At 39.7% G+C, this 13,381-nt stretch overlaps 1 protein-coding gene across 3 annotated transcripts in view; it reads right to left on the minus strand.

Moving 5' to 3' along the window:
- Positions 1-371: 371 nt before the first annotated feature.
- Positions 372-13,381, minus strand: part of DHRSX (dehydrogenase/reductase X-linked) — a 160,519-nt gene continuing 147,509 nt past the window's right edge. For all 3 annotated transcript variants that reach the window (XM_061459828.1, XM_061459827.1, XM_061459829.1), the window contains one exon: positions 372-835. In XM_061459828.1, the coding sequence (XP_061315812.1) occupies positions 656-835 (180 nt within the window). In that variant the 3' untranslated portion in view covers positions 372-655. The remainder of the gene's footprint in view (positions 836-13,381) is intronic.

The raw sequence follows: 13,381 nt of genomic DNA on the forward strand, positions 1-13,381 counted from the left end.
ACATGGGGAAAAGGCAGTTTAGTGGGACATCTTTGAAGTCTCTGAAACCTGTAGCAATGTAGAAAAAGTGGACTGGCATTAATTTGCTATCTCTTCCAAACCATGAACTCTAGTTTTGAAACTCATATGAACTAGGTTCAAAACCAATGAAAGGAAGCAATTCTTCACGCAAAAGGTAGTGGATGAGTGAATCTCCTCACCAAAGAAAATGTAAGAAGTTGCACATGCAAGTTTACATGGGTTTAAGATATAAAGGGGATGAGTAATCTTATGTACAAAGGCGGCTTAAGTTCAACATGTCAGAGACACAACACACTCATCAATGAAAGTGGGGTTTTTTGTTTAACAAAAAATGAAAACTCAACTCTGCACAAGGTTAAAGACTGTATTTTAATCACAGACTGAAACATCATGATTTACAAAACTGATGGTTAGATTTAAAACCAACCACTACATCTTTCTGTGGGAATACTTCCCCCCACACCCTAGCAGACTAGGGATTCAAGCGAAGAACAGAGCTGTTCATGTTTGCCTTTGGAACTGAACAGTGATTTCCAGGATGATGACTGATGCTGCAAGAATTCACCTAAGATGCTTGTCAATGCAATTTCATTTACCCAGCTGGAAGTGGCGTCTTCTAGGGAACCCTGCTGGATTAATCAGAAATCCCAACCATCTTGCAGCTTTCTGTCCAGAGCCTTCTCTGCAGCTCCTCATCATATGCTACGTCAGCCGATTTTGTCCTTTCCTCATTGTAAAGGTAGCAGCCACCAACTCCTTCCATCTCGGGCGATACTGCTGCATAGATGGTTGTAGAGGCTCCTTCCTCTGGAGTCTGCAGAAACAAACAAAAAACCCCAACAAATTCAAGCAAGGCAGGTATAACAGAAGAATTACATTACACCACAGACCTTACCAGTAACAATCAGCTTCCCTAATTTTGCATCACATTTGTGGTCCTTGTGCAAACCTCAAGCTGGTAATGATAAAAATCCCACCTATTCAATCAGCATAGCACACTCTATCTCTACAACAGTGGTAGTCTGAGGTCACTTTAAGACACAGAACAGATATATTGAAAACTCTGGCCCATTTTTTCAAGAGCTAGTCAGATGGAGCATACAAAATAAAGTCACAGTTAGAGATAATAAGCCCAAAAGCAAACACAAATATTAAAATCCTAGTTTAATTATTAATTTTGCAAGGATGAAGGGATCTGTACTCTGTTGTAAGAAGAAGAAGGCTATGTTCTATGTGCAGTGTGTTCATCATAACAATATGACAAAGGATCATGGAAACGACAACAGCAAAATAAAGAACTCCCAGCTTAATCCAAGCAGGCAGGTAAATGAGGGAATTACATTTTATATGGAGCATAGTTACTAGGGTTCTACAATGTCATAAAGCAAAATGATGAAAGATCTATAATTCCTGATATACCATGAGTATTAAATGAAAATTAATAAGTGGATAGCTTAGAGTAATAACGCCTTTTATCCTGGGGATACACAAAACATTTCCATTTTGCATTCAGAAGGATCACACAGCTATCACTGAAATTATTCCCATGGCATTTCTTTTATTTCGTTGAAGGGCATATTTATACCACAACATTTTATATGCTTTGTCTTTATCAGTGATATAATTACGATCAATGCCTGCTAGATAATGATGTATCATTTTACAATCCTTGCAGTCATTCTCTGAGTCACTAACGGCACTAATACTGCTCATAGCTTGGTCTGCGGCACCTGACAGGATGTCTTTTCCTGAAGAACTCACCTGAAGAACAAGACAGTATTGACTATGTTACTCAGCGCCTTATTAAGAAAAATATATAAATCTAAGTAATTTGAAGGTTTTTGTTCTGTTTAAGATGACTGTACAGTGAGATACTATCCAGAAACACTTACAAAGGGCTTATTTGCCCTAGTTTAGTACTTTACTTCTTCAACCTTCTTTCTCTCATGGAAAATAGTGCTATTCACAACTAGCAAGTTATGTAAACAATATAAAGCTATGTGCATGTATAATTCTTTGCAGTATTAGGATGACTCCAAAAAGTTGGAGTCCATGTTCTCACACAGAGGCTACTATCATGATCAGCTATGATGTCATATAAAGTATCTTAATACTGTAAAGTAACAGAACAAATTATGAATATGAGTATTCACATTTTATATGACTTATTCTGGATGACAGAGAGAAATCAAATTTTTTTTTAAATGTACTTCTGGGCTTTACTTTAAAATTTAGTGACACAGATAAACCATTACTTCATGAGATGGTTCACTGGATGTTATGTTCCTGATTTCCTCAGCTCTCCTGCACAAACAATTATAAAAGTCAATGTTGATGAATCCCAAATCTTAATGACAACAGCTCAAAACTAATATGCTTTTAAAAGAATTGTCTGTGGGTGGAATTTGTGTCATTATGTGCTTATGAGTAGGGCTTTCTACAGCCTCAGAGACTGGTCTGTATGGATCTTCCTACACTATCAGAAATACCATGTGCCTTTGCTGATTCTATGGGAAGGGATATGCAGGATTTATCAAGATTTTTATTTTTTGATATGTCATGTAAGTTCCCCACCAGAGGGAATCTTTACTGAGAGGGTGTTCAAACAGTGGAACAGGCTTGCTAGAGAGGTGGTCAATGCTCCAGATCTGTCAGTGTTTAAAGAGATATTTGAGCCAGGCCCTTAACAACATGCTTTTACTTTTGGTCATCCCTGAAGTGGCCAGGCAGTTGGACTAGATGATCCCTTCCAATTGAAATACTCTGTTCTGCTTTGCTCTGTTCTGGTCTGTTTCATTCTGTTCTGCTTTAAATAATACAAAATAATTTAAACAAAGGCTACGTACAAGTTGAAAGCTTGTTTTTGGTTTTATTAATGCAGCCCTAGTATACTGTTACCAAACCATTTTCTATGGCAAATTGTTTCCTATTCTTCAATACAATGTTGAGCTTGCTCAGACATAATAAATGTGCTTACATGGCCACACTGTGATGAGTCTATAAGCACAGTCACATTGTCACCATCCATTAAGGTCAGCTGATGTACCTTTTCACAAGATTTAATTTGGCTTTCACCACGTCCACCATATTTAATATGCTGATCAGAAGGTTGTATGCAAGATTCCTATTTATTTTCTACCACCTGTTGCTAAAAGTGATTATCTAGACACTTAAGGAAGAAAATACTATAATACATTAAGCAATTAGTGTACACTAATTTAAGTTAAAGAAAAACAATTTTTGCAGTGCAATGGGGAGCAGACTTGAATATGTATGATTTATTAATGATTTTATCCCATCCTTTGACTGCTTAATTAATGCTGAAAGCGTTAATATTCCCTTACTTAAGAATCTCTTCATTGTTTTGTCATGTTTTCTGTTTCACTGAAAGTAAAGCAGAAACTCTATATGAGGAATGCCCTGGCCTTCCAGCTGGGTGGATGACCTACCTGCTTTGAGAAGCTGGAAGAAAAGCACAATGCTGTAATTCCACCTTTGGATTATGCCCATACCTACCATGAAAGCACTGTACATCCACCTGCCCACACAGAGTCAAGACTCTTTCCCAAAGTGTTTGGTCTACTACACACCCATAGATCAACTGCAACACACACAGACAAATGCACATGGCCTGCCTGTGTACTAGCACTTGAACACCTCTTGGGAAGGAAGAAGCTGGCAGCTACTTGCAACCACAGCAACAATCAATGAGTATCTGTACAGGGAGCAAGATGAATTGTTCCATCAGTGGCAGCCACACTCCTGGTTGCCACCCTTCCTGGGTGTCCCACAGCTCTTAACACATGATAGTTCATCAAAAGATGAGAAGGAACCTTAAAGCCCTTGGAAAAGAAAATGACCACAAGCAGGAGACTATAGTCAAAGCAACACATCTGACCCTTCCTTTGATGCCAATGGCCTTCTAGGAAGAAGAGCACCTGATAACAGGCAGGAGAAATCATCAGTCAGTGGTTGAATACCTTGATCTGTAAATTCCAGGATATTTATTATAATGTTCTATACAAACAGGAAGAAGTTTCTGTCTTTGGGACTCTGAAGTGTTATGCCAAAAGTTGCATGTAGACAGGCAGTAATAATAAGAACCATTCAATTCATGGGGAAGATACTCAACACATTGCCAGAATTTAAAAAAAAACAACCAACCAACCACCAAACAGGAACAGAATAACATACATACATAAAGGATCAGTAACATCTTGTTCATGAATGGGCTGGACTTGTCATAAGACAAGAGGGATTCCTATAAACTGCACAATGCTTCTTCAGTTACCAACTTTTTTGTGCTGAACTTGTTTGTTTGTTTGCTTACAAACTATTGTATGATACGTATCCAAGCAACTGCAATCTCTTTGTCATATCCAAATAAAACTGATTTCTGCTTAACTTTTTCTCATTAGGTTTTGCATCTGCAGTTCTTTTTGCTTGTTCCAGTATTGAACACATTTTTTACTTTCTTTTTCACAATTAAAGATTTGTTTGCAGTATGCCTTCAACAGTAAATAAAGGTTTGATTGAAATTACCTATCTTTGTATTGACCATTGCATGAGTAGGCTGTAGAATAAGGAGAGAAAAGATAGCATGTCACCAGCTTATTTAAGCAAAATACAGTCTAGATTCACAAAATTATTTTGGCACTATTTATTCTCAAATAAAAAGATGTGTTTTTTACAGAACTTATGATATTTCTTTTTGTAAATATTCTTTCATAGTAAGTCATCAACATAGAATAATTTTCCCTCAGCATGAAATGGAATATTCTGTTCTATGAAAACTGGGACATATACTAAGGGGGTTCATGGTTTAGTTTTGTTTTTTTTTAAAGACTCACCAATTTTCAAGACTCACAATTCATTTCGATTAATGCATTTTTAAGTACCATGTAACTTTGTCAATACTAGGTGCTAATGCAAAATGTGTTAGCTGACTACAGTTGCTACAGTCATACTGCCATGAAATGTCACATCCTCTTTATTTGTCTACAACAGGCACAACATCTTAACTCTAAGAAATTGTGTGCCTGCATCAGTTATACATGATGGCTTCGTGGTGCTTTCCTTCTTAATCCATGTACTCATCCAGTTCCACCTTCACCTGAATTCATAGCTCAAGAGTTCTGGGCAGACAGTATGGTATATCCATTGGAAAACACAGAAAATTGGATGGGCTAAAAAAATAATAAGCTCCTGTAATTCCTATTCTGCAATCCATTACTTTTCCCAGGACTATTTTAAGTAACTACCAGCAAACAGTGAGAACCTTTCTATGTGTCTTAAACACTGTGACAAACAGTTTGAACGGGCAGCATGCATGTTCTTCAAATGGCATTGCCTGACAATGATTATGATTGAAAAAGCATTAATGACACAACCCATGATATCCGAGGAGTACTTACTCTTGAACAGCTTTCCCTTGTCCTAGTTAATCAGCTAATTGTACTTGGTTTGTATTTTCTGATTTCAAGATGCTACCAGCATGAGAGATGGTAGGTGAGAAGGTTGGGCAAAGAGGACAGACAGCAAGAAGCAACTGGCAAGCTCAATGACTGACATCTCAGTTGCATTTTAAGGAACACAAGTGAGGAGCCAGACAGATGTGCACCCAGAACTGCCTGGCATGCTGGCAAGTGGCTTATTGCTGAGGAAGAACATTGAATACATTAAGTATTGGTGGAATGCCCCTTATCAGCAACATAGACTGCTGTAGGAATACTCCAATACTGGTTTTATAATGATGGTCTTACTTCATGTTATCTTACCTCATGTACTTACATCCATTATGTCATGCACTTTTCAGTTCATATGGGAAATCTACTCATGGAGTAATGGGTTAAAGGAGCTTTCAGGGTTTTTTTTGGGTGCTCTGTGACCTTGATTTCTTAAATGGGTGAGTTTCCATCAGGCCATTCCTTGGGTAACAAAAAGGCATGTCTCTGGCTAGCAACATGTTTCCCAGGTTCCAGCTAGGAAGACACAGCAAGCACTGAAAACACCGTCTTCTCAGTTTGGGTACCCAGGCACTTCTGACAGTGTTCATTTACTTTTCCCAACATTAATGATTCTGTTACTGTTTTACAAATGCAAAATACTTGCATTTTGAAAAATACTTGCTTTGCAAATGTAAAATACTACTCCAGCAGTATCTTACTGACGTGCTTGTGAAAATCAGAGTTTTCTGCCCGCCTTTCTTCAGGAAAGGCAGGGAAGATTTGGGATGCCTGAACACATGCACACTGGGGCTTAGCAACAAGAATGAGAATATGACATTACTCTTACTTGGTACAGCAAAGTCGTTCATCTACTTGCTGGCAGCTGATGGTGGAGTGACACCCAGTGACCCTCAAAGCACTGGTTGACTCTAAAGACACAGGCAAGCACAAAGCCATAGCAACACAGAATAGTTTGAAAACTGGCAGAAATTAAGTACCTGGGATTGCATTCCCACAAATATAATAGCAAAGTTGTAAGAAAAAAAACACCTGTGTTCCAGGAAGCACTGATTACTATGATCTGTGAATTACCAAATTATTTCAAAACCAGGTTACTTTCTGGTGCAAGACTCTGAGGTAAAATAACAACAGCTGCTGTAGTGTCACGGCCTCCTGGTGAAGACATGGACCATGTGAGCTCAATGCTTGTTGTGTAACTTCTGCAGCATCTAGACCTCCTAACGTGATCATTGCTTTGAAGATTTCTGCCAGAAAGTAATTGGCTGAAACACTAAGTAAGAAAACAAAGCCTCGAAAGGAAACCATGACGCAGGTGTAAGGATGTGTTCAGCAACCTTTGATCAATAAGGCTGTAAAAACTGACTGCAAGTCCTGGTGAGACCAGTGGCCAGGGCCAACTGTCAGATCCTCAGGAAGCCAAAGCTGCCAGACAGGTCTGGCAGCACAGCTTTTCAGAGATCTCTGCCTTCACTCAAAAGCCCTGGTTTCCATCTGTTTTCTCTCTTCTATTCTTTCCTAGGTAGCTCACTATTATTCTTTTTCTATCCAGTCTCTGCCTTGATTATAGACCAGAAAGAGATAGAGATGTTTTACTGAATATACAGTTCACCCTATTCCAGTCAGCACCATCAAATTAATTTCTTTTCAATCCCCAACTCACAGCAAAGAGAATCCTTTAATAAATTCACTCCATAATAAAAATCTTTAGATTTCACCTTTAAAAGAAACAGCAGCTACAGACAGAAATGGCTAAGTTAAAATCTGAAGCCTTGCTCCTAACAGTGTTGTGGCTATGGAGAAACAATTTCTGAATCAAAGATATGAATCATAGAATCACAGAATGATTTGGATTGGAAGGGAACTTTACGATCATCCAGTTCCAATGCCCTGCCATGGGCAGGGACACCTTCCAATAGACCATGTTGCTCCAAGCCCCATCTGGCCTGGCCTTGAACACCGCTAGGGATGGGGCAGCCACAGCTTCTCCGGGCAGCCTGTGCCAGCACCTCAGCACCCTCACAAGGTCCTTGTATCTATTCTAAACCTCCCCTCTGTAAGTATAAAGCCATTCCCCATTGTCCCATCACTATAGGCTTTGTAAAAAGCCCCTCTCCAGATTTCTTGTAGGCACTGGAGCTGCTATAAAGTCTCCCTGGAGCCTTCTCTTCTCCAAGCTGAACAAGCCCAGCTCTCTCTCTTCACAGGAGAGGTGCTCCAGCCCCCTGATCATCTTCATGGCCCTCCTCTGGACTTGCTCCAACAGGCCCACATCCTTTTTGTGTTTGGAGCCCCAGAACTGGATGCAGTACTGCAGATGGAGTCTCACCCAGCGGAGTACAGGGGCAGGATCACCACCCTTGACCTGCTGGTCACATTCCTTTTGATGAAGCCCAGGACACAGTTAGTTTTCTGGGCTTCAAGTGCACACTGCTGAGTCATGTCGAGCTTCAGGTCAGCCACCATGAAGTCCTTCTCCTCAGGGTTGCTCTCAATCTGGTCTCCACACAGGCTGTATTTGTGCTTGGGATTGCCCCAGCCCATGTGCAGGGCCTTGCACTTGCCCTTGTTGAAATTCATAAGTTTCACACAGGCAACTTGTATAATATTAGACAAAACACTGATGAATTAAGAACACAAGACAATATTTAAACCAAAAAAACCTCACCCGAAATGTTGAAGGAAAGGATCTTTTACAATATGAATAATTCACGCCTATTCTGGGAAAAAGAGTATTTTTCCTGAGCCTCCTAGCAGAAGAAGCTGTAAAGAACAGAAGCAGAGACAGCTGGCAAACAGACACAAAGAGGATCAAATACTGAATCCTGTCCCTTTCATTTGAAACCAAATTTTCTGGAAAAAAGTTCCAAAAAAATCCAGGTACACTGAAAAAAAACCCACTTTATCTTCACATCAGCCCCTGCATAGCTGGCTGGGAAACCTGTAAACAAACCAGATCGTGGAAGAAAGGAACTGTCCTCAAAAGGCTGCCAGGGTCAGCCTGTTGATCAGGGAGCCCAAGGAGCAGGCATGCACACAGGCCTGAATGTCTGGTTTCCCATAACGGAGTTCATGGTGGAAGGTTCATTTTGTTTTGTGTCAGAGCAATATGCCTTCTAAGAAATCTGTTTTGCTGGAAAACTGAGGAACTGCTCTATTCTGAAGCCCTGGGATGGCTCTTCTTTCAGACTCGATGAGCAAATATTTACTGAGGAAAACAATAGCTACAGCTCTGAACCCTCCCATTTCAAAGCAGCTGCTTCAGACTAAACAGGACATCATGGGTCATCTCAAGTAGCACCAATTCCCTATGCTACCAGGCAGCTGAGCAAATCTCCTCTCAGCTGGCCAGCTTTCTGAGCCACACTGAAGACATCTCCATTGACTTCAAATAGTACATTCAACAGTGAACTCATTTGCAGATACTACAAAACACAACTTATGTGTCTCAATTTCAAACTGAGTCTGTCTCACTTAGAAGTGCAATATAACCTCAGTGATTTAAAGAGGAGTGTTTCTGGATCCACACTCTTCATTTTCTAAGCTGTTGAAATGGAGGACTAGAAAAACGATGTTTAGTTTTAAGCAATTTTCAACATGGAAACAAGAACCCAACTTTATATGATTGAATTTTAGCAGTCTTAAAATTTTGCATCAAAGTCAATCAGAACCGAGTCCTTTGCTCATTTTGTCAAGTGCACTGAGGAAGATTACTTTGCCTGAAGGTTGATCCCTAAACTTGCTTTGGGTGATGTCTTCAATGTAAGAACTGAGATATTGCTGTAGCCACTCAAATTACATTGTGCTTGTTACCTCACCCAGTAGCAGTATGCAAAATTTGACAGATAGGAGTCTGCTGCCCCAGACATTGCATAAACATCAAGCCAGAGACAGTCACTTGCTGCAAGAACATCCAGTCTCGAGGAAATAAGGCAAGCAGTAACAGGAAGAGAGAGCAGATCGAGTACACACACTTCACAAAAACCTAAAGCCTTTTCTGGGAGAGTGACACTGGTTAACTAGCCCTCTGGAAAATGGTGATGTCCCACAGCTACCTCTTGCTAGGGATGCCTGACTTGAATCACTCACCATTATCCTGGGTATCTTCTCATAACCTGGGCTTTTCTGCAACACCTCTATTCAGAGACAGGCAAGTGATCTACTGAAACACACAGGTGAGGAGAACAGATGAAGACAGAATGAGGCTCGCAAATCCTAATCCTGATGCCTTGCACACTAGGTTGTCACTCCTTTTCTGTGTTTGTAAAGGAAAACACACAACTTATTTGTTTATTACCAGCACTATGCCCATAATTACAGTATCATGTGAGCAATTCAGTATAATCTTCTTCATTTGAAGATGCAGGCTGATCTATCATTAAGTAAGAATACTTAATTGCAGCTTAGTATTCATGCTGGATATATGCTAAAGAACCCTCCTGTTATTTTTGCTAACTACACAAGGCTTTAATTCTACTGAGTTTTGAACTATTACTGTCTGAGAAATATGAATAGAAGCATAAGACCACTCCTCCCTCCAACAAAGTTCTTAGGCAACTTCTTTGATAGGTAGTGGCTGGAACATCTGCATCATTTAATAACGCATGCCCATTTCTTTAGTTGAAAACACCATTTAAATATGAATCAAAATGTGAATGGATCAAAATTAAAGAAGACTTAAACCAACAACCAACCACAAAAGCTTTAGAGCTTTCATTCTCTATGCATTACGTTGTAACAGTACATGGCTCATCTTTGCTTTCAAATGATGCCTGATTTTGGCAATCAAAATAAAACAACACAGAAGAGCATGCAGAAGTTTTTGTATTTGAAATGGTATCTGCATTTTACCAGCCCCAGAGAGCATGAAAACCAGCAAAGCTCTAACTGCTGAAGAAAATGATCCTGAGTGTATATACCTCTGAACAATTAGTTTTATCTCCTGCCTGCTCACACAAATTACAATGCTTTGCTGGCTTCAGGGATAAGATATATGGTGACTTCTGACCTGTAACTCCCTATTGTCATCTCTACTCTCTTACTAAGCATTTAACATTTGACAAGTCACTCATCTTGTTTTCGTTTCTCAGGAAATGGGAACTGACATATCTCCAACTTCACAGCTTTCCTGTAAGGACTTTTATTTTCTATTAAATGCTTACAAGCACTCAGGATGGGCATGAAACTCCTAAATATTAAAAGATAACCACAATATAGAAAACCTTTACAAACTATGAAGAGATCAAAAACCATAAAGACTGTACAGAACATACACAAAATTAAATAACCCCAAATTACATAGGCCAGCGGCTATTTCACAGCCTCTTCTATTTTAAATTGCTACAACCCTCATTTTGCACCCCAAATAGTAGTGGGGCTATTTCCACTCGTGGGCTCAGTCGGATGGTGGGGCTGAGAGAGGCTGGCTGCCAGCCCAGGTTTTTCACCTGCCTGCTGGAGGCACTTGCTGAAACCAGATGGCTCAGGTGAGAGGGTCCAAATCCCTCCTGGATCACTAGGTAAGGTCAGCAGAGGACACTTCTCCACCAGGACTCATGCAGGCCACGTGCCTGTGCCAGCAAAGATGGGGACCAGAAATAGCAAAGCACACAAACTAACCAAAAATGACTACAGGGTGCTTGCTAGCTGTGCTAATAGCAGGCAAGGTGAAAATATGCCTGGGAAGATGGAAGAGATGAAAGTGAAAATACACTTTTCCCCAGATTTCTCACTTCTACGTTGCAGCAGCATGCTATCTGGGCTTCTGATGGGTCTGCTCTACACAAAGCTTCTACACTGAAAAAGAGATGCCACCTCGCAGCGCTTAGCCTCACCCTGGACCTCAGCCTTCGTCTCCTTTCCCCTTTTACTGACTCTGAGCCTTTCTGCAGGACTGAAACATGATAGTCCTGAAGACGCTGGCTGGAAGAAGTTTCAAGCAGATCACTGAACACCATTTAGCACTGTCCATGACACAACTGGTCTGACTTTCTGTTTTCTATGTAGTTATTGTGTTTAAATTATAGTTTTGCAATATCCCCAAAAGCTGAGAGGAGAAAGCCCAAACTGGAAGACAGATAAAAGTGGTGCAGATGGAAGGAATCTTATTCTACAAATCTGTGTTGCCTGTAATTCCACTTGCTGGCAATTTCAGCATATAATCTTGAATGATAAATAAAAAAAAAAAAAACAAACAAACATGGGGTTAATTTAGATCTGCCCCTAGTGTCATATTCCAAAGATGGAATATAAGAAGAGAAGGCTAATTATCTACAGTTATTTTAGTGAAAGAATGAAATAGGTGAGAGTGACTCAGATTTTCTATTTTTCTGACAGATGCAGTAAAAAGAATTAGTTCCAGTCAGTAATTACAGATCATATATCCTCAGTTTTGATAAGAAAAATGTGCCAAATAAGTTCAAGCTATTTCTGTTTAAAAACCTTTCAATATGACAGTTCTCTTCATTTTAATAAAACACATATTTCACCGAGGGCCAGCTTGTAAAAAAAAGTAAAGAACAAAATTAGTTATCCTGTAAACAACACTGCTTCCTATTTTCTATCAAACAGAATGCTAAAGTCATGAAATCACAGATTATTTCTGAAACCATACAATTATGGAGCTGTCTACATAGCTTATCCTCTAAGTTACCCCAAAGAAGTACTAAATTTAAAGGTAAAGGCTATATTCACTTGAAAATTGATGTACCTGAATGCTTACTAACCCACCAGAATCAACCTGGTTTTAACAAAATAACTAAAAATGCAAATGCAAAGGAGGACCGAATGTGATTATCCAAATCAAGATTTTGTTGTGTGGACTGAAAGTGAGTTTAAGCTCTGCAACTTAAATCCCTTTGTTTGAATCAATCAACGCTGGGGGTCTTTACTGTCTGACAAGGAACCTATCGATGAATTAAATTCAGAAGAACCCCAAAGAACATGTGCAACATTAGACAGGCAAAGAGTGCCACTGATTTCATTGTCATTCATCATGCTTTTAAAATTATGTCAGTCAAGATGTTAGGCATCGTATCTTTTACTGCAAGGCTCACAATAGAGACAGCAAACAACACAAACTCTCAGCAACACAAATGCTTCCTGAGGTCTGAAATGGCCACAAAAAAATGCCACCTTGAAAACAATTACTTGTGAGCTTAAATTCATCATGTTTAATCACATGAAAGGTCTGAAAGAAGGGGAGGTTGGTGGTACAGAGGGGAATAGTAGCCTGGGGAGAGGTGATAATATTGTTAATTTGCAAGGGGGCAGATATTGTTAATTTGCAAGGGGGCAGAGAGAGAAAAACAAAGGGGACACTTCTTGACAGTGGAACAGACAAAGGAAAGCAGGGGACTGGGATGCACTGAAAATTATTAAGTACTAATAAGTAGCAAGGTTCAGATTTCCTACCTACTGAAGTTGTTAATTTTAATATCCAGGCTTATTTCTAAGGTGGTTTTTTAAGCCTTCATTAAGGTAGCAGATGGAGCCATTCATTTGTCAAAATGCCTCCCCTGCAAAGGCCAGGACTGGATTTGGTGGCAGATGTGGTCTTTCCTATGTTCCTATTTCCTCTGCCGGATGACAGAAGTCACAGCAGAAGTGTCATGGTGCTGTAGAGATGACACAGTACACCCCAGTCCTGTGTCAATGACTAAGCCAACTGTCCTGCCTTGTGTCGCAGGAAGAATTGGTTCAAATTTCAAAAATGAGATCCATAGTGACAGTCAAATCTCATTACCTGAAGGAAGACATGAAAAACTGGAAAGGAGAAAAACATTTAATCCCTTCTACAAGCAGCGTCTTTCCCCAATCTGTTATTAAAAAAGGAAAAAAGCTGAGTTTCTTCCAGAAAATCTTATGCTCCTTTTACTTCATTCTCTGATAGCTCC

Source organism: Pezoporus flaviventris, unplaced genomic scaffold, assembly GCF_033815535.1.
Source record: "Pezoporus flaviventris isolate CSIRO_AGI_PZ_B2104156 unplaced genomic scaffold, CSIRO_AGI_Pfla_v1 ptg000030l, whole genome shotgun sequence".
Lineage (NCBI taxonomy): Eukaryota > Metazoa > Chordata > Aves > Psittaciformes > Psittacidae > Pezoporus > Pezoporus flaviventris.